This window comes from Scatophagus argus, chromosome 24 (genome assembly GCF_020382885.2).
Source record: "Scatophagus argus isolate fScaArg1 chromosome 24, fScaArg1.pri, whole genome shotgun sequence".
Lineage (NCBI taxonomy): Eukaryota > Metazoa > Chordata > Actinopteri > Scatophagidae > Scatophagus > Scatophagus argus.
This window is the reverse complement of record NC_058516.1, coordinates 754,858-774,421: the sequence shown is the minus strand read 5'-3', so window position 1 is coordinate 774,421 and position 19,564 is coordinate 754,858. Positions and strand designations below refer to the sequence as shown.

Below are 19,564 nucleotides of genomic sequence, written 5' to 3'. Positions count from 1 at the left end.
CAAGAGCAGCGGGACACGTCAGATGTTCAGTGGTGATGTTGGGTCTCCGTGTTTCGATGGAACGGTTTCAGACCTCAGGGCTGCGTCTCATTGGCTGTTCCCTCACTGCTCGCCACCTGCGCCATTTCTCCCCAGGTGGTCTGGGAACGTCAGGTGAGCTTTGTGAGATCGACCCTACAGGTCACTGATGATGGACCCTCAGCGCTGCAGATGAACCACAATGCACTGCAGTTCCAAGCTGCTGTTCCTCCGTACGCAAAGCAGCCACGCATCACCGACTGCTGGTCAGGCTGATGGTGCATCCTGACTGCAGGTGAAGGTTCAGTCAGTTTAAATCCTCCCGCTCGTCCGCCACCGCCCACTTCCCAAGTGTGACGTATGCTGTTACGTAACAACACGGTCCAGGTCCATCATCCAGTCCGCGCGCAGCGACAGTCCCGATCATTACAGTCAACAGTCAACACGCACAGGACGCAGAAATCATGAGGGACGTGAACGTTACTGTGGCCGAAGAGGAGACCGGGTCCGGGTCCGGGTCCGGGTCCGACGAGCTCATCTTCTTTGTGAACGGCAAGAAGGTAAAAATAAATAACATCCAATTTAAATTAGGCGCAGTTTAAATGGAGTTCAGCACGTTTGTGTAACATCCCAGTGAAATCCCACACCTTCACAGGCTGAGTGACGGCGGCTTTGTGTGGACTTTTCAGCTTGTGCAAAAGTCACTCATTCATAATTTGAGTGAGAACAGAATAAAAGACCGGAGTGTGCGTGAGCGCGAGGCTGAGGGCTGCGGGGTTGCGGGGTGGAGTCTCGGGGATCACTTTGTGATCAGTCAGATCAGCTGAGCTCTTTGTGTTCTGTCAGGTTTATTACAGCTTAGTGTTAAACACGCTCCTGTATTATAACGTGACGTTCGTGCAGTGACCTGCTGTGTGCTGCATGAGCCTGCAACACACACACACACACACACACACATCAGTCCACAGTGTTCACTTTGCTGTGATGTCGAACACGCTGAAGCTGATGATTTAAAGGCGACTTTACGTAATCCAGGTTTAAGATCAAACTCAGGTTTGATGGACCCACTTCCTGTTTTTTACTTTCTGTGCTGCAGATTGTAGAGAGAAATGCAGACCCTGAGATGACCCTGCTGACGTACCTGAGGAGGAAATGTAAGCTGACACACACACACTCGTACACACATGAGTATGATATCAAATGCAGCACCAAAGTGTTGATTTCTTGTTTCACGACTCGGTCTACGCTCGTCGTTCTCCTTCTCCAGTGGATGTTGGTCTGAATATTCAGAGTCAGATCTCTGCGCTGAATCCTCTGGCGCAGTCAGTGAAACAAGGTTTTCAGACGGAAAACAAACAAAAGACAAGGTGCAGCCATTTATTCTGAAAGGAACAAAACCATTTCCTGTTCGGCTGACAGGAGTTTGGTTTATCGATGAGACAACATGACGAGCGTGAGTTCAGTGACCATCAGGAGGTCAAAGTCAAAATAAACTTCAGACTCCGGAACTCCAGAAAGAAACCTCAGCAGGAGGAGGGACCGGGTCCCGAACGGGTTCAGCCGGTCCTGGATGAGCCCCGTCGTGGGAGCAGGAGGAGGGTCCGGGTCCCGAACGGGTTCAGCCGGTCCTGGATGAGCCCCGTCGTGGGAGCAGAGAGGCGTGAACTCTGTACTTTATGAGGTATCAGATTCAGTTAGACCACATGAATGTGAGATGACCTTCATCAGGAGGTGCAGACGACGGCGTGAAACACGGGAGAGACGCGTGTTCCAGTCTGGATCTTCTTCAAGGAAGCCCCTGGAAGACGCCTGGAACCTCTTCAAAGTCTTCTGGTACCAGCTCAGAGACCTCTGGTCAACGGACTGATCTCTCTGTCCACGTGGAGACAGGGAGGGACGTGTTTCTGATGGTGCGACTGGACTGAAGATGATCGTATGGCGCCATCAGCGGCTGACTGTGTGTGTGTGTGTGTGTGTGTGTGTGTGTGTGTTCAGTGGGTTTGACAGGAACCAAGCTGGGCTGCGCTGAGGGCGGCTGTGGAGCCTGTACTGTCATGTTATCCAGATACCAAACACACACTCAGCAGCTGCTGTATCCTTGATCCGTGTGTGTGTGTGTGTGTGTGTGTGTGTGCGTGTGTGTGTGTGTGTGTGTGTGTGCGTGTGTGTGTGTGTTGATGAAGCGTCCTGTCAGCTGCAGTCATGTGCTCTCATCTGACATCTGAAGCTTTTCACGATAACAAACTGATTTCACACCTGATGAGCGGATGAACTTTAACTCCATTCCAGTCACTACGCCATCAACGCCTGTCTCGCTCCCGTCTGCTCCCTGCATCTGGTCGCCGTGACGACGGTGGAGGGCATCGGCAGCGTGGCGAGAAAGCTACATCCCGTGCAGGTAAAAAACACACACACACACACCAAACTCTGACTCGTCAGACTCGCGTTAAAGGTGGAACAGAACATCAGTGGCCACCAGGGGGCGGCAGACAGGAATCCATCTGAATGTGTTTCGTCCTCAGGAGCGAATAGCGCGGGCTCACGGCTCTCAGTGTGGTTTCTGCACGCCGGGGATCGTCATGTCCATGTACGCTCTGCTGAGAAACAACCCCGCTCCCAAAATGGCCGACGTGGAGGAGGCCTTCCACGGTAGGTTGATGAGCAGCGGTCAGACGTGGGAACACGTGCCCGCAGAGCAGAACGCCACCTCAGCACGTCAGAGCCACACTGACAACACGGTTTAAAGGGAAAACCGACTTTATTTTTCAGGAAATCTGTGTCGCTGCACGGGATACAGACCCATACTGGACGGTTTCAGGACTCTGACTGTGGTGAGGCTCACACACACTCACACAGGAAATCACCTGTCCGTAACCCTCGAGTCTGATTCTCCAGGTAAATCTCCTGTCAGGAACGCGTTCCGGCGATTTAGGTTTAACTTAACTGAAGCACTTTTGAGCAGGAGTTTGGTTCATGGAACACTTTGTGCCCAAAGTGCAGACTCACACGCTGAATCATTAACAGCCTTCTGTTCAAAGTTTCCAACAAAGAAAACACGTTCAGGTGTCCGTTTGCGGTCGTCTCCTCAGTCTGGGTGGAAGCAAAGTACGACCACGAAAACCAGCCGACTCTGCCGATGACGAAATTTAATTGCTTTAAGTTGAAATTTAAACAGCACTGAAATGTTGTGAAATCCGTGCTGGTTTGAATCCCTCACAGTATTAACCTGCTGTTTTGTGTTCAGGAGGGCGGATGCTGCGGAGGCAGGGGGCGGGACAACGGCTGCTGCATGACCAATCGGAGCGCAGCAGAGAAAAGCTCCGAGGACGACGCCGGCGTAAGTCGAACCCGCCGTCGTACAAACCGAATTCAGACGGGCGCGTTCAACGTTTCTGACGGTGAACCGTTTCTGTGCAGGAAGCCTCCGGTCTGTTTGATACCGCAGACTTTGCGCCCTTTGACCCCACACAGGAAGTCATCTTCCCCCCTGAGCTCATGGTAACAGCACACACACACACACACACACACACAGTAAAACACAAACAAACAAGGTGCAGTCGAGGAAATCACAGTTCTGGCTACAGCACCCGGTGATCATGTCTCAGAAACCACACCCCACCTGACCGGATCGACCGGATCGACTCCACACAGAAGATTACAGTAATCCAATCCAGCTCCCAGAGTCACATCTGGTGCTGCTGAAAGCCTGGTGGATTCGTTTGTTCATTCGTTTGTCTGACCCCAATCACAGGAAGCCGGGACGTAAACCCGTCCCGTTTACGTCCCCCGAAGCTTCATGGGAAGCGTAGTCCGAGGACTTACAGCACGCGAGAGGAATCAACCTGAAGTCTGAGTGCTGATGGTCTCTCCTCTCTCCTTCTAGTCTCTCTCCAAAGGTCAAAGGTCGGCCTCGCTGCGTTTCCGTGGCGAGAGGGCGGCGTGGCTGCAGCCCGGCAGCCTCGACGAGTTTCTGCGTCTGAAATGGGAACATCCAGACGCCCGAGTGGTGGTGGGAAACACTGAAGTGGGTCAGTCTGTGTCCTACATGCAGAATGTATTCACTCACTCACTGACTCACTGACTCCCTCCCTCACTCACTCACTCACTGACTCCCTCACTCACTCACTCACTCACTGACTCCCTCACTCACTCACTCACTCACTGACTCCCTCACTCACTCACTCACTGACTCGCTGACTCACTGACTCCCTCACTGACTCCCTCACTCACTCCCTCACTCACTCACTGACTCACTGACTCACTCCCTCACTCACTCACTGACTCGCTGACTCACTGACTCCCTCACTGACTCCCTCACTCACTCCCTCACTCACTCACTCACTCACTGACTCACTGACTCCCTCACTGACTCCCTCACTCCCTCACTGACTCCCTCACTCACTCCCTCACTCACTCACTGACTCACTGACTCCCTCACTGACTCCCTCACTCACTCACTGACTCGCTGACTCACTCACTCACTCACTCACTCACTGACTCACTCACTCACTCACTCACTCACTGACTCCCTCACTCACTCACTGACTCACTCACTGTGTGTTCTCTCAGGCATCGAGGTGAAGTTTAAGAACATGCTGTACCCGATCATCTTGGCTCCTGCCTTCATTCCTGAGCTCACCTCAGTGACGCACACTGAAGACGGTGATGATTGATATTACACAACTGTCTCGATGAAGGAACACAATCAAAAATAACTGTTAGTTTGTTTGTGCCCAGAGTCTCTTCACACACACACACACACACACACACACACACACAAACTCAAGAAGCTGCAGCAGCCACCTGCAGCAGCATTGGCGTGCTCGCTCCACACTGCATGTCACTTTAACCTGTAATGTGTCTCAACTTTTGTGTTTATTGTGGATTTTTCTTTGATCTGACTTAGTTTGTTTTGCATGCCCTTAGCTTTTTTTATATTTTATATGTTTACATTATTTACTTACTGTTCTGTGTAGTAACACAATTTCAATCCTGCTGCACATGTGGCAGAATTGACTCTAAAGCTGACTTTGACTTTTGACTTTGAGGCGTCGCGTTCGGTGCAGCGTGCTCCCTCAGCCACATGGGGGCGGTGCTGAAGCAGGCCGTGCAGGCTCTTCCTCCTCATCAGACCGAAGTCTTCCTCGCTGTCCTGGAACAACTGCGCTGGTTCGCTGGACTGCAGATCCGTAACGTAGCAGTGAGTCCCACACAGTTTGACGCCAGATTGACACCAAGGCGTGTTTACCCTGTGTTGTGTTTGTGTGTCATGAAGTTTATAGGATTTTTGTGCTTCCAGGCTATTGGTGGGAACATCATGACAGCCAGCCCCATATCAGATCTTAACCCTGTTTTTATGGCAGCAGGCTGCAAACTCACCCTGATGGATAAAGGTAACACACACACACACACGCATGCAGGTACACACACGCACAGGCTCAGACAGACAAGTACACGCATGCAGACATACACGCAGACACACGCGCGCGCACACACACACACACACAGGGTTGTTTTTATTCTTGTCATTCCAGGAACCTGTTTCATTGGTCCCTCAGATCAGAGTTCACTGATAACAGAACTTCACCACAGCCAGAATCACTTCCTGTACATGAACTTTATTTTGACGGGAGGTGATAAAAGTCACTTTCGTGTGATGCTGTGGAGAGATGAATCTCCGTAAACATTCACTTTACCAGGAGACATTAAGGTGACCTTTGATCCTCAGACTGCTGAGTCACTCTGTCCTTCTGTAAACACTCACTCCAACACAAGTTTTCAGATATTCTACAGCACTTAAAGGTAACATTAGTTTTAACCACAGCTGTTGAACACAACAGGGACTGTGTCCTGACCTTTGACCTTCCACGCCTGTCTGTCCCTGTGTGTCTGCATGTCAGATGGCAGTCGTGTGGTTCAGATGGACGACAGGTTCTTCACTGGCTACAGGAAGACGACCGTGCGACCACAGGAAGTCCTGCTGTCCATCGAGATCCCATACAGCAAGAAGGTAGATAAGAGTTGCTGCCTCCATCACTGTCTCCATCACTGTCTCCATCCACTGCCTCCATCACTGTCTCCATCCACTGTCTCCATCATTGCCTCCATCCGCTGTCTCCATCACTGCCTCTGTCCACTGTCTCCATCACTGTCTCCATCACTGTCTCCATCACTGCCTCTGTCCACTGTCTCCATCACTGTCTCCATCACTGTCTCCATCACTGCCTCTGTCCACTGTCTCCATCCACTGTCTCCATCACTGTCTCCATCACTGTCTCCATCACTGCCTCTGTCCACTGTCTCCATCACTGTCTCCATCACTGTCTCCATCACTGCCTCTGTCCACTGTCTCCATCCACTGTCTCCATCACTGCCTCTGTCCACTGTCTCCATCCACTGTCTCCATCACTGTCTCCATCACTGTCTCCATCACTGCCTCTGTCCACTGTCTCCATCCACTGTCTCCATCACTGTCTCCATCACTGCCTCTGTCCACTGTCTCCATCCACTGTCTCCATCACTGTCTCCATCACTGCCTCCATCACTGTCTCCATCCACTGTCTCCATCATTGCCTCCATCCGCTGTCTCCATCACTGTCTCCATCACTGCCTCTGTCCACTGTCTCCATCCACTGTCTCCATCACTGTCTCCATCACTGTCTCCATCACTGCCTCTGTCCACTGTCTCCATCCACTGTCTCCATCACTGTCTCCATCACTGCCTCTGTCCACTGTCTCCATCCACTGTCTCCATCACTGTCTCCATCACTGCCTCTGTCCACTGTCTCCATCACTGTCTCCATCACTGCCTCCATCACTGCCTCTGTCCACTGTCTCCATCACTGTCTCCATCACTGTCTCCATCACTGCCTCTGTCCACTGTCTCCATCCACTGTCTCCATCACTGTCTCCATCACTGCCTCTGTCCACTGTCTCCATCCACTGTCTCCATCACTGTCTCCATCACTGCCTCTGTCCACTGTCTCCATCCACTGTCTCCATCACTGTCTCCATCACTGCCTCTGTCCACTGTCTCCATCACTGTCTCCATCACTGTCTCCATCACTGCCTCCATCACTGTCTCCATCACTGTCTCCATCACTGTCCAAGCTCTCACCTTCTTTCTGTGTTGTTTTTCTTCAGAATCAGTTCGTCTCCGCCTACAAACAGTCGCCTCGACGGGAGGATGACATCAGCACCGTTACCGCGGCGATGAGCGTCACCTTCACTCCTGGGACTGACGTCGTCGAGGACTTGAGGCTCAGCTACGGCGGCATGGCGGCGACCACGGTGCTGGCGAAGCAGACGGCGAAGAGACTGCAGGGAAGGTCAGTGATTCTGAGAAAGTCTGACAATCAGAATCAAAGGAGGGAGTGAAGGATGTGCAGTCACAACCTCTGGTTTCAATCAGGCGGTGGGGGGAGGAGCTACTGCAGGAGGCTTGCTCCTCATTGGCTGAGGAGATGACCCTCGACCCCTCTGCGCCGGGCGGCATGGTGACGTACCGGCGAACTTTGACCCTCAGCCTCTTCTACAAGTTCTACCTGACGGTGCTGCAGAAGCTCAGAGCGCAGGTCACAAACCAACTCTCACATTTCTCACCTGAGAAACTCACCTGACTTTTGTCGGGTTTCCTTCAAAGTAAAGCAGAAGTTCACAATAAGATAAAAAGTCACCTTTTGTGTCCCACTTTGATATTCACTGAGTGTGTTTTTGCTGTTTCATTCGTCAGGGTGTGAATGTGCAGGAGGTCGGCTCAGACTGCCTGAGTGCTGCAGAGGTTTACCATCCAGAGACGCCGTCCAGCGTTCAGCTCTACCAGGTAAAACACGCAACGTTTCAGTGTGGTCGTCACGGTTACCGTCTGCACTCGCTGTCTCAGCGTCCAGGCGTGTTAACGTCACGTGTCCTGCAGGAGGTGCCGGAGGGGCAGAGCGTGGACGACGCCGTGGGCCGTCCCATGATGCACCTGTCGGCTCTGAAGCAGGCGACGGGCGAGGCGGTTTACTGCGATGACGTACCGCTGTACGAGAACGAGCTCTACCTGGCGCTCGTCACCAGCAGCAAAGCACACGCCAACATCCTGTAAGATTCACACCAGTGCAACACACACACACACACACACACACACACACACACCTGTCCTGTCTAACCCAGGTGTGTGTTCCAGCTCTGTGGACACCTCAGCAGCGGAGCATATGCCTGGCGTTGTCTGCTTTGTGTTTGCTGAGGACGTCCCCGGCAGTAACGCCACCGGACCCGTTGTATACGACGAGACCGTCTTCGCCCACCGTCAGGTGTGTTTTTGTTTGACTGACCAATCAGGTGAGGTCAGGTTGATGACCGGGCTCCTGATGTTTTCCTTCTGTCTGCAGGTGACCTGTGTGGGTCACATCATCGGCGCTGTGGTGGCTGACACTCAGCTTCACGCTCAGAGAGCTGCTAAAGCCGTCAAGATCCAGTATGAAGAGCTGCAGCCGATCGTCACCATCCAGGTGAGTCCGCCAGCACCTGTGGACGATAGCTGTGAGCTCAAACTCCTCATGATGTGTCATCCTGTGTTGATTTTTTTGCAGAAAAAAAATGGCAAAAATTAGCATGCTAACGCTAAACCTGAATCCAGTAATAAACAATTAATTTGACTGACAGGAAGCCATCGCTGCCCAGTCCTTCTATCAGCCAATCAGAACCATTCAGAAGGGAGACCTGGAGGCGGGATTTAAACAGGCCGACCACATCCTGGAGGGTAGGACTGTCTGTGTGTGTGTCATCTCCTCCTTATTCCAGATCAGGTATTGATCATTGATTATTGATTGATTATTGACAGGTGAGATGCACATTGGAGGTCAGGAACATTTTTACCTGGAGACAAACGTCACTCTGGCTGTTCCCCGAGGAGAAGACGGAGAGATGGAGCTCTTCGTTTCTACTCAGTCTGCCTCCAAAACACAGGTAACAATACTCCAAAACACAGGTAACAATACTCCAAAACACACGTAACAATACCTCAAAACACATGTAACAATACTCAGAAACATGACTAACAATGTCTTTGCATCAGTCTCTTGTGGCGAAGGCGCTGGGCATCCCTGCTAACAGGGTGGTGGTCCGGGTGAAGAGGATGGGTGGAGGCTTCGGAGGAAAGGAGAGCCGGACCACCATATTGACCACAGTGGTTGCCGTGGCAGCAAACAAGTACGTCTGACGCTCGTCTCTGATTAGATTGTCTTACTGGGAAGTGAAATGTGAGTTTGTGAGTATTTCCTGTGTTCTTGCGTCAGGCTGAAGAGGCCTGTGAGGTGTATGTTGGACAGGGACGAGGACATGTTGGTCACTGGAGGAAGACACCCCTTCTATGGAAAATACAAGGTGAGACGTGGCCCCCTGCTGGACACTGAGCTTACAGCAGTACTCGCAGTAGTAGCCTTTAAAAAGTTTTACTTGTAGTACTTCGGTTAAATCATAATTTAGGAGTCCTTTTTTCTTCATTGTTCATCATTACCCTTCTGTGGATAAATAAAGTTTCTTCTTCTCTGAGTCCAGGTGGGTTTTCTGAACAGCGGTAAGGTCGTGGCTCTGGACGTGTCCTACTACAGCAACACTGGAAACTCCATGGACCTCTCGCTGTCGGTGAGTATCGTTACTACAAAAGTATTTCTTTACCACATTGTTTGCTGACGTTGATACCGCCCGTGTGTCTGGTGAGGTCTTGGAGCGCGCTCTGTTCCACATGGAGAACTCGTACAGCGTGGCCAACATACGTGGCCGTGGTTTCCTGTGTCGCACCAACCTGACGTCCAACACAGCGTTCAGGGGCTTTGGAGGGCCACAAGGCATGATGATCGCTGAGAGCTGGATAACGGACGTGGCTCAGAGTCTGGGCAGGCCAGCCGAGGAGGTAGGTGGATGAACAAGGTCAGACATGGTGAGCAGCTGACGGAGCAGCGTTTGACCAATCACTCCGTCCTCCTGCAGGTGCGTCGCTTGAACCTGTATGTGGAAGGGGATTTGACACCTTACAATCAGATCCTGGATAAGTTTACTTTGGACCGCTGCTGGGACGAGTGCCTGACACGCTCCAGATACCAGGAGCGCCGAGCCGCCATCGACCTCTACAACAGGTAACCACCAGAGTGAACTTTCACTGACGGGTGGAGCACAAGTCAAATGGAGGGTCCTGAACAAGTGGACCAGGGTTTCTGACATGTGAAAACAGGGGGAAATGGTCCAAGAAATGATCTGACCGAAGTTTTTCAGCTTCTTCAGTTCTACAGAATGTAAAACCGGTTCAGGTCTCTGAGACCCTGCTGTAACTAGACAACAAGTAAAAATCTGAAAGAGGCTCCAGAGCCTGCTGAGTTCTCAAAACGAAACCTAAAACTGTTCAGACAAGTGAAACTGCTGATTGACATGAACTCTCTCAGACAGAACCGGTGGACCAAACGAGGCCTCGCCATCGTCCCCACCAAGTTTGGCATCAGCTTCACCGCCGTCTTCCTCAACCAGGTCTGATCCAACAACACGGACGGAGAAACTGACACTGAGGGGTTTTTGGTCATGTGGTGAACTCGTCCACGTCTCTTTGTGTGTGCAGGCTGGAGCGCTGGTTCACATCTACACTGACGGGTCGGTGTTGTTGACCCACGGCGGGACGGAGATGGGACAGGGTCTCCACACCAAGATGGTCCAGGTAACCAAACAACTTTGACATCCTGCTGTGGTGGCTGCTGATTGGTTGGAAATCAACAATCAGGAGTTTTTAAGTATGAACTGTGTGTGTGTGTGTGTGTGTGTGTGTGTGTGTGTGTGTCCAGGTTGCCAGCAGGGTTCTGGGTATCCCCTGTTCAAAGATCCACATCACAGAGACCAGCACCAACACGGTCCCCAACACCAGCCCCACCGCCGCCTCTGCATCCTCAGACCTCAATGGAGCCGCCGTGCAGAACGCCTGCGAGATCCTCATGAAACGCCTGGAATCGTACAAGACCAAGAACCCCAAAGGATCATGGGAGGACTGGGTGAGTGTGGACCAGTAGATTTTCTCACAGCACTGGAGGTAATCACTTTGTATATTGTTGTGGTGTCAGTTTCATTAATTCGGTGACTTTGTGTGTCGTATGTTTCTGGATTTTCCATCTTTGCTTCTGTCTGTGTCTCAGGTGAGGGCGGCGTATTTCGACAGAGTGAACCTCAGCGCCAACGGATTTTACAAGTGAGTTCAGCACATCTGTGGATGAATCAAGTCCAGTACGCAGTTTTTCACTGTTTCCTGTTTCGCATCAGGACTCCAGATCTCGGTTACGACTTTGACTCAAACTCAGGCCGAGCGTTCAGCTACTTCAGCTACGGCGTGGCCTGTTCGGAGGTGGAGATCGACTGTCTGACCGGAGCTCACAAGGTGTGGACTTCATGTACTTTATCGTTATTACATCTTTGTAGTTTTTCATGGGTGAAAAAAATCTGTATTATAATTTAATTGATGATGTATTTGTTGCACATTTGCATCCTGCTTTGTAGAACCTGAGCAGCACCATCGTGATGGACGTCGGTCACAGCCTCAACCCGGCGATAGACATCGGACAGGTGAGTCGAACGGTCAGCGAATCACCAAAAAGCAAACTGACTTCAGTCGTGAAGCAGCTGTGTGAGAATCCTGAAGGCCCCAGCACCACTTCAGGTCTCAGTGTCCCCCCCCGTGTCTGTGCAGGTGGAGGGGGCCTTCATGCAGGGCCTGGGTCTCTTCACGCTGGAGGAGCTTCATTATTCGCCTCAGGGTGTCCTTCTCACTCGGGGTCCTGGTTCTTACAAGATCCCGGCCTTCGGTGACATCCCCACCCACCTTACTGTCTCACTGCTCCGCGACGCTCCCAATGACAAGGCCATCTTCGCCTCCAAGGTAACGAGCCACGACGCTGCTGGGAACATTTTGGAGAACGTTTACTTTGGACTCGTTCTCAGACTGAGTCTTTCCTGTCCAGGCTGTGGGCGAGCCTCCTCTCTTTCTGGCAGCGTCGGTTTTCTACGCCATCAAAGACGCCATCAGTGCCGCCCGGGCGGAGTCAGGCCTCAGCGGTCCCTTCAGGCTGGACAGCCCCGCGTCCGCCGAGAGGACCCGCAACGCCTGCTGCGACCGCTTCACCAAACTGGTATGAAAGCTTGTTCTCAGATCTGCGTGTGTTGAGTTTAGGCCTGCGACCCGGGGAGGGTCAGGCTCAGAATCCTCCAAACCAGCTTACGTCTGTCAACATGCCGACTGTTCTTCTTTTGCAGTGTCCTCCTGCTCAGCCTGGCAGCTTCACCTCCTGGTCTGTACAGGTGTAGGATGAGCTCTGAATCAGCGACACATCTCTGATTCAGAGCTTTGAGCCCATGAAACCACATTCAGTAAAGCACTCAGGGAATAAAAACACAGTTTGAAAAATGCTTCATGAATCAGACGTGGAGGCACGTGAGAGATTTTCCTGTCATTTCAGCTCGGCTCAGCCAGTGCGACTTGCCTGAGCCGACTGTTGAAACTGATGGTGTGCACACAGGATGAGATGTCATGTGAATGAACCGTGGATGAAATGTCCTACACAGAATTATTGTGCTGTAAATGAAATAAAACCTTTAAAAGCTCGACCGGCTGGACTTTTTTTTGGGTCATTTCTGCTGACGAGGTTTAGCGGTTCGAGCTGCTCACAGGCGCTGACCTCAGTGTGGCTCTGATGAGGACCACGGCGGCAGAGCGAAGGCTGATGGATGGCGGGTGGTGCTGTGGGACCTTCACAGTCGGGTGTCAGAGCAGCACAGGCTCCCTGAGGATCACCTCCCTGTTAATTGTGTGGTCAGGGTGTGAAGTATGAGGGTCACATGATGGTAGCTCCACACCGCCAACCACACGCCGTCCTGCACGTCTCGCTCAGACGCCTGACATGTCTCCGCCGCAGAGGGACGTCAGGACATGCGGGCTCACGGATCTGAAACCCGGAGGCTCTGCTGATGTGCGGGGATAAAGTCGGACCTGCTGATGAACGGGCTGGTGAGACCGCACTGTCTGACGCTGAGCTTGTTGTCTTCACCGTCTGTCCTTCGTCTCGTGCCAACAGGACTTACTGCATTGTTCTGAACTGCAGCGAGAGAGGGAGGAACAAAGAAGGAGAGAGCGAGCGAGTGCTGGAGTTTGTCCTTCGGTCGGATTATGGCTCCCAGGAGGATGGAAACCAAACCGGTGATCTGCTGTCTGAAGACGCTGCTGCTGCTCTACTCGTTCGTCTTCTGGGTGAGAAACTTGAACACTTTTTGTTCTGTTACACCGAGTTTGGAGCCAAACGGGCTGAAGTCACTTTGCTTTAGTGCACCTTCTTCTGTTTGACGTCTTCTTTGATTTTCACTGCGTGTAAAACGTGTTCATGCACCGAATACGCGTTTACTGACTTTAATCACACTTAAGTGACAGTTAAACAACACATTAAAACTGATTGTTGGCTCGGAGGCTGTGGCTGTGCAGGATGATAATCAGACAGACAGGAGGATCACTCCGGGCTGGGGTCAGAGGTCAGCTGCAGGGCCGCCGAGGGGCTTCAGTAATTATCTGGACTCTGAGGAATGAGGAGGAGGAGGCCCGAGCTGTGACACGCACACGATAATGAAAATACAACAGCAGGAACACACGCAGCCGCAGCCGCAGCAGCAGCCGCAGCCACAGCCGCAGCCACAGCTTGTTTGCAGTCCTCGCTGCTTTGAGGCCGTTTTCTCACATTCAGTTGCTCCTTCTGAGTTGTTGCCTCAGCCTGATTGCTGATTGGCCGTAGTTGTCCAGTTGCTGTAAAACCACAATCTCGTCTTGAGCTGAGCGTTGCGGTCCCGTCAGTGAACTCTGCCGGTTCGGTTATCGCTCTGTTACTTCATCCAGCTCAAAGACAGAAGTAAAGGTTCAGATGCAGGATAAATGCTTCCTGATTGGTTGACGACCTGACGTGTGGCGCCTCTCCCCCCCTCAGGTGACAGGTGTGGTCCTGCTGTCGGTGGGGTTGTGGTGGAGGTTCATGCTGGGCCCCTACATGCTGCTGATTTCCAGCGGACCCTCCAACGCCCCGTACGTCCTCACGGGCACCGGAGTCGCCATCGTGCTGTTCGGGCTGTTCGGCTGCTTCGCCACCTGCAGGGGGCGCCCCTGGATGTTAAAACTGGTGTGTCCCAGAGGAAGTACTCAGATCCTTTGCTTCAGTGAAAGCACTCATACCTCACAGTAAAACTAAGTCAAACATTGTGAGCCACTTTGCGTAGAAACTAATGAGTGTTGTGTTTGTGTTAGTCTGCTGATGATTTTCTCCAGTCATGTGAAACCAAACCAGGAAGTGTTTTGTCTCCTGTCCGCAGTATGTCGTGTTTCTGTCTCTGGTCTTCATGACCGAACTCATCGCTGGAATCTCTGGATTCATCTTTCGCCACGAGGTTATTTCAGACAATACACAACATGTGTGAATGAGCAGCACCGTGCACACTGTCAACACGCTGTGTGTGTGTGTGTGTTTAGATTAAAGGGACATTCCTCACGACGTACAGCGACGCCGTGACGAGATACGACGGACGGGACGACAGGAGTCTGGCTGTGGACGCCGTTCAGCGCAGAGTTGGTGTTTGTGTTTCTTTCTGAATTAATCCGACTGCAGTCAGTCTCCAGATGACGTTATGAGTTCACTGTGAGACGTTTGTTTGTTTGACCGCCGCTGACGGGGACAGACGGAGCGTTGGCTCTAACTCGCCGTTCATGTCCTCTCTGTGTCTGCAGCTTCACTGCTGTGGGGTCCAGAACTACACCAGCTGGTTCAGCACCGTCTACTTTCCTGTCAGCGGGATTCCTGCCAGCTGCTGCGTTAGTTTCTCCGACTGCAGCGCGGCCGACCTGAAGAACACAACCGTGGCTGCTCGCAAAGTCTACCGACAGGTCTGCATGGTCGGACGACAAAGAGACAAAGAGACAAAGAGACAAAGACAAAAGTCAGGACAGACGTGAACTGAACAAACTGTGTGTCTGCAGGGCTGCTACGAGCTGGTGACGTCCTTCATCGAGAGCAACATGGGAATCATCGCTGGAGTCACCTTCGGCATCGCCTTCTCTCAGGTACAACACCAAGTCTGAATACGACACGACACCACAGAAGAAGACGTGCAGTCGCCGCGGTTTGGTTCAAGGAAGAGTAAAGACTGGTTTCATGGTGTGTCTGTCTCTGTCCCAGCTGATAGGGGTGTCTCTGGCCTGCTGTTTGTCTCGCTTCATCAGTGCCAACCAGTACGAGATGGTGTGACAGGTGACTCACACACACACACACACACACACACACACACACACACACCTTTGAAATGTCACCAAGAAGGAAAGAAGAAAATCAAACATGTTTCCCTCCACTGGTTTCTCTTGTTTTTCATCACCTCCACCTCCTCGTTCTTTCTTTTTCTTTTACAGAAACGTGACAAGGATGCACATCACCATGGAAACCCAGCGAGACACACACACACACACACACAGCATCTTTTATAAACCCAAACACAACCAGCTGACTTTTCATGTATTTGAGTCTTTTTTGTCCGTTGTTCTTTGTTTTCCATGAAGCTGAATGATTAACTCTCCTCTGTGTGGATTTCTGTGAGGGTTCAGGTCCTGGTACTTAATTCTGAATAATAACAATAAATATGAAATAAATTGGGAATAACATCAGTGAAACATTTCCTTGTTTTAATTTTGTTATTTTTGTTTTTTGTTCTTTAATGCATCAAAACTGAACAAAACTTGTGAATCAAACACAAATCTGGCAAAAAAAAAAATCAAAAATTTATTCAGACATTGTTGGGTTGAACGTCACTCAGTTGAAACTGGATATGACAACAGCAGTAATGCGGACGAGCAGCCAGCAGGGGGCGATGTTGCACCAACAACAGGAAACACTTCAGAAAGTAAAACTGCGAAAAATATCTTTGAATCCAGGCTCATTGACGTATGGACTCCACAGGTACCGAGAAGATTAAATTAATTCATTACTCGACAAATGAGAGCGTGTCAGCCAGGAAATACAAAGAAAACGGAGCAATAATTACATGGAACAACTTAAACGAATAAATAAATATAAAATAAAACAACAAATTTAAGTTGATGAAAAATATTTAGAATACAGAAAAATCTAAAAAAAAAAAAACGAGAAGACATCACTAGCGGACAGACGTATTTCACGCAGCAACTTTTTCCAACGGTCAGCGTGACGTCATGCCGCCACGCCCCTCCCTGATTGGCTGTGGTCGGAGGTCTGTGATTGGCTGCGTCCAGAGGTTCGGTCTTTGCTGATAATCCTCGCTCCGCCTCAGCTGCTGCCATCCTCAGCCCGCAGACCGTCCGCGGCTCCGTCCCGGTCAGATTCACGGACCGAGAGCAGCGACTCCCACACCGACACGTCCAAGGAGCAGCAGGCGACATACGGTGAGCTCACCAGGCGTCTGCACCGCGGAGGTCTGTCGGTTAACGACAACGAGGAGCTAACGGTACCCGGACTTGGCCGACAGTGACGGCAGGGGACTTTCCGGTAGCTGTCCTGTCGTTCCGTTCTCGGTTAACCACAACACTTTAAGAGTCTTACCGCCGGTGGTAAAAGTTTGAACGTATCCGAATACATGCAGCTTCTTCCTGCTCGCTGGTTTTCGTTTTAATTGCCGTATTTAGCCTGGATACCACGCGGTGGGAGTTCCGGTACCGGGCGCCGTCAGACAGCCTCGTTATTTCCTCATGTCGGCCGACATCCATCTCCGTAAAGACTGCAGTTTTGTCCTCGCAGTCTGTTTTCGGGGCGGTAAAAGCCGCTGGGTGTCACATTACGGTTTCCATTTTTTGACTGCAGCGGAGATGAAAGCTGATTGTCCTCCTCGACGGGAACCCGTCTTTGTCCGCTGATGGACACCGCAGCTGCTGTGCTGTCGTTGGACTTGATCCACCATCCGCGTGTAGTTGTCGACTGACTGACATTCAGGGCAGGCAGTTAACGAGCTAAAGGTTTCTGTCCCGGTGATGTAACGAACGGCGATCACCGGCCTCAATACCGTTAGCTCGTTTGCTAATTGTTTTAGCTGCTGATGCTAGCGGGATGCGGCAGATGGTGACTTCCGGGTTTTTACCTGCCGTCGGTTCTGCCTGTGGTCAGTCAGTCCGCTAATGAAAGACTTAGCTGTCCTGTTAAGGCTGTTAGTTGACAGAAACGAGCTTTTCCTGTAGTATTTTATCACTTCCTCTTCTCTGTAACGGAAGCTAAGTCAACGAGCTTCTCTTTTTCTGCTTGTATTTCAGGTTGTGTCTGTGATTTGGCCTGTGGGGTGAAACAGTCGGCCGGCGTCCCGCAGCAGGAGACGCCCTCCATCCTCAGCTGGGACCCTTTGAGCCAGGTGGACATGCCGGGTGTACCTGTGTAAGCTGTCCAGCTGTCTCACCGACTCGTTAATACCTGACCCAGGATCTGGCTGCAGCCTCGCAATAATCCTCTAAAGAGCATTACTAGGCTAAGTTTGGCCTTGGACTGTGACCGCGGCGAGGAAAGTCTTCACTTCAGATCGCTCGCCATGATGCAGATATCTGAATCCTACAACCAGAAAAACTCGCTCTTTAACGCCATGAACCGCTTCATCGGCGCCGTCAACAACATGGACCAGACGGTGATGGTGCCCAGCCTGCTGCGGGACGTCCCGATGGATGACGCGGAGGACGTGAAGGCGGTGAGGACCGCTAACAGCACCGACTACTTCCACCAGGACGGCGACATGTACAGCTCATACATGCTGCTCAAGTCCATCCGCAACGACATCGAGTGGGGCGTCCTGCAGGGCGACGAGCGGCGGAAAGACAAGGCCGGCGTGACGGAGGTGCCCAGGCCGGAGACGGAGGAGGACGACCTGGAGAAGCAGTTTCATTTCCACCTGAGCGGACTCCACTCGGTTCTGTCCAAACTGACGTGTAAGGCCAACACGCTGACGACCCGCTACAAGGAGGAGATCGGCTGCAGGAACTGACCAAAGACCAAACCGTTTCCTGAAGCCACGATCAGCCGCACGCGTGTTTCTGTACACGTTTTAGCTCCTTAACTACACGTCAGACACGGCTTTAAATTCCAGAAACCAAAAAGAAAAATGTGCAAAGACCCGAAGCTGAAGTTTACGAGTTAACATTTCGAACATCGGTGTTTGTCTTGCAGCTGCTTTTTACAGCAGACTCTAAAATTGTCCTTATTTTGTATGAAGTCTGGGCTGTTTGTCCAGCTATCAAACATTAAATATCAAAGTGTCCTTGAACACAGCAGCCAGTCGTGTGCTGCTCTCAGCTCTCACACTGAGCGAGTTTGAAGGAAGGAAGTGAATCTGCAAACTGATGGAGAAAACATTTGTAGTCAATGAGCTAAAATGTGCAAAAGTTTGGTCCATGGAAAAGCATTAATCTGAAGCACAGGGACTGAGGGACGGCGAGCGGACAGACGGCTGAGGGACGGCGAGCGGACAGACGGCTGGAAGCATGTTTGGTCTTTTTGCTTCAGGCTGTTTGCAGGGTTTGCGTCTGTTGTCTTCCTGTTTGTCTTTTCTTCCCGATGTCCTTCGTGTGAGCCCACAACTATGCAAACGTGTTGGAGGGAGTCTCAGCTGACATGATGGCGGTTTGGATCAGCTCAGCCAATCACACGTCCTGCTTCAGGACTGACTTCACTGACAGGTGAAAGTGAACTTCAGGGCTGTTGATGAAATGTTTCTGCTTGTTGTTGAAGCTTCTAAAACGTGTTTCAGTCTGCTCGTACACCGAAACGTTTGAGTGTCGGCCTGTCGGTCGTTCTGTTGTTTGTCAGGAAGCGAGTCTGGACCTCAGGATCCGCTTCGTGTTCGGGTTTGTCCCGACGGTCCGACAGGAAACGGCTTCACTTTCACTTTGTCTTTCTGTTGTTTCTTTAAGTTTGGCTCGTGAGAAGCTTTAAATTCAAAAAGTAAAATGATGTTAATTTAAAGTCTGAGGAATAAAAAGTAAAAAGAGCAGCTTGGCGGCCTGATGTGTCTGGAGACTTGAGCGGTTTGGCGGAGTGTGTGTGAGTGTGTGTGTGTGTGTGTGTGTGAAAACGACGCTGACTCCACAGAGCTTCGCATTTTTCTATTTAATGTCCAGCAATTAAAGGTTTTCACTCGTGACTTTGTGTTTTCTGTCTTTATTGAGTCAGACTGCGTCAGAGGAAGTGAACGTGCTGAATACTTCAGCCCCCCTCTCACCTGTAACATCCCACAATCCATCTGGCCTCGTGTGAGTCAGTGAACGCCTCACGAGCGGTTTGAGTGATTGATGTGCAGATTACCTCCTTGAATCTTTGAATTCTCGACAAAAATGGAAACGGGAGGCTTGTGGATGTCGATGATTGGTGCTGATAATCTCTTTCAAAGCCTCTTGAAGCACAGAAACTCGTCCTGCGCTCAGATCGGACGCTTGTTATCAGGGACTTTATTCCTGCTCGACCTGCACGTTTCAATAAAGGTTAAACAAACGCTGAGATAAGACAGG

General features: G+C 51.2%; 3 protein-coding genes across 5 annotated transcripts; all 3 read left to right on the top strand.

Moving 5' to 3' along the window:
* The first annotated feature begins 330 nt into the window (after positions 1–330).
* Positions 331–12,639, top strand: xdh (xanthine dehydrogenase). 2 transcript variants are annotated; one of them, XM_046381763.1, is made up of 35 exons: positions 334–578; positions 1,115–1,172; positions 2,014–2,110; positions 2,308–2,416; positions 2,541–2,667; positions 2,788–2,849; positions 3,263–3,355; positions 3,436–3,516; positions 3,902–4,046; positions 4,588–4,680; positions 5,067–5,218; positions 5,318–5,411; positions 5,919–6,028; positions 7,162–7,346; positions 7,430–7,592; positions 7,751–7,840; positions 7,934–8,103; positions 8,189–8,315; positions 8,394–8,513; positions 8,668–8,764; positions 8,846–8,970; positions 9,080–9,213; positions 9,300–9,387; positions 9,562–9,648; positions 9,725–9,916; positions 9,994–10,139; positions 10,443–10,524; positions 10,613–10,708; positions 10,833–11,036; positions 11,178–11,230; positions 11,302–11,416; positions 11,536–11,601; positions 11,726–11,914; positions 11,997–12,164; positions 12,289–12,639. In XM_046381763.1, the coding sequence occupies exons 1-35, from the start codon at positions 483–485 to the stop codon at positions 12,337–12,339; spliced, it is 4,065 nt and encodes a 1,354-aa protein (XP_046237719.1). In that variant the 5' UTR covers positions 334–482; the 3' UTR covers positions 12,340–12,639. The 2 variants fall into 2 exon arrangements, with proteins under 2 accessions (XP_046237718.1, XP_046237719.1); XM_046381762.1 differs by having other exon boundaries at positions 331–578; positions 8,189–8,513.
* A 129-nt stretch (positions 12,640–12,768) lies between these two features.
* On the top strand, positions 12,769–15,718 carry LOC124055252 (tetraspanin-7-like). 2 transcript variants are annotated; one of them, XM_046381882.1, is made up of 9 exons: positions 12,769–13,039; positions 13,107–13,279; positions 14,001–14,189; positions 14,380–14,454; positions 14,537–14,632; positions 14,792–14,947; positions 15,041–15,124; positions 15,240–15,311; positions 15,467–15,718. In XM_046381882.1, exons 2-8 carry the CDS (start codon positions 13,199–13,201, stop codon positions 15,306–15,308), a joined length of 750 nt encoding a protein of 249 aa, XP_046237838.1. In that variant the 5' UTR covers positions 12,769–13,039; positions 13,107–13,198; the 3' UTR covers positions 15,309–15,311; positions 15,467–15,718. The 2 variants fall into 2 exon arrangements, with proteins under 2 accessions (XP_046237838.1, XP_046237837.1); XM_046381881.1 differs by having other exon boundaries at positions 14,537–14,638.
* A 606-nt stretch (positions 15,719–16,324) lies between these two features.
* LOC124055266 (mid1-interacting protein 1-B-like) lies at positions 16,325–19,200 on the top strand. The gene is made up of 2 exons (XM_046381909.1): positions 16,325–16,471; positions 17,330–19,200. Exon 2 carries the CDS (start codon positions 17,599–17,601, stop codon positions 18,043–18,045), a length of 447 nt encoding a protein of 148 aa, XP_046237865.1. The 5' UTR covers positions 16,325–16,471; positions 17,330–17,598; the 3' UTR covers positions 18,046–19,200.
* The last annotated feature ends 364 nt before the right edge of the window (positions 19,201–19,564 follow it).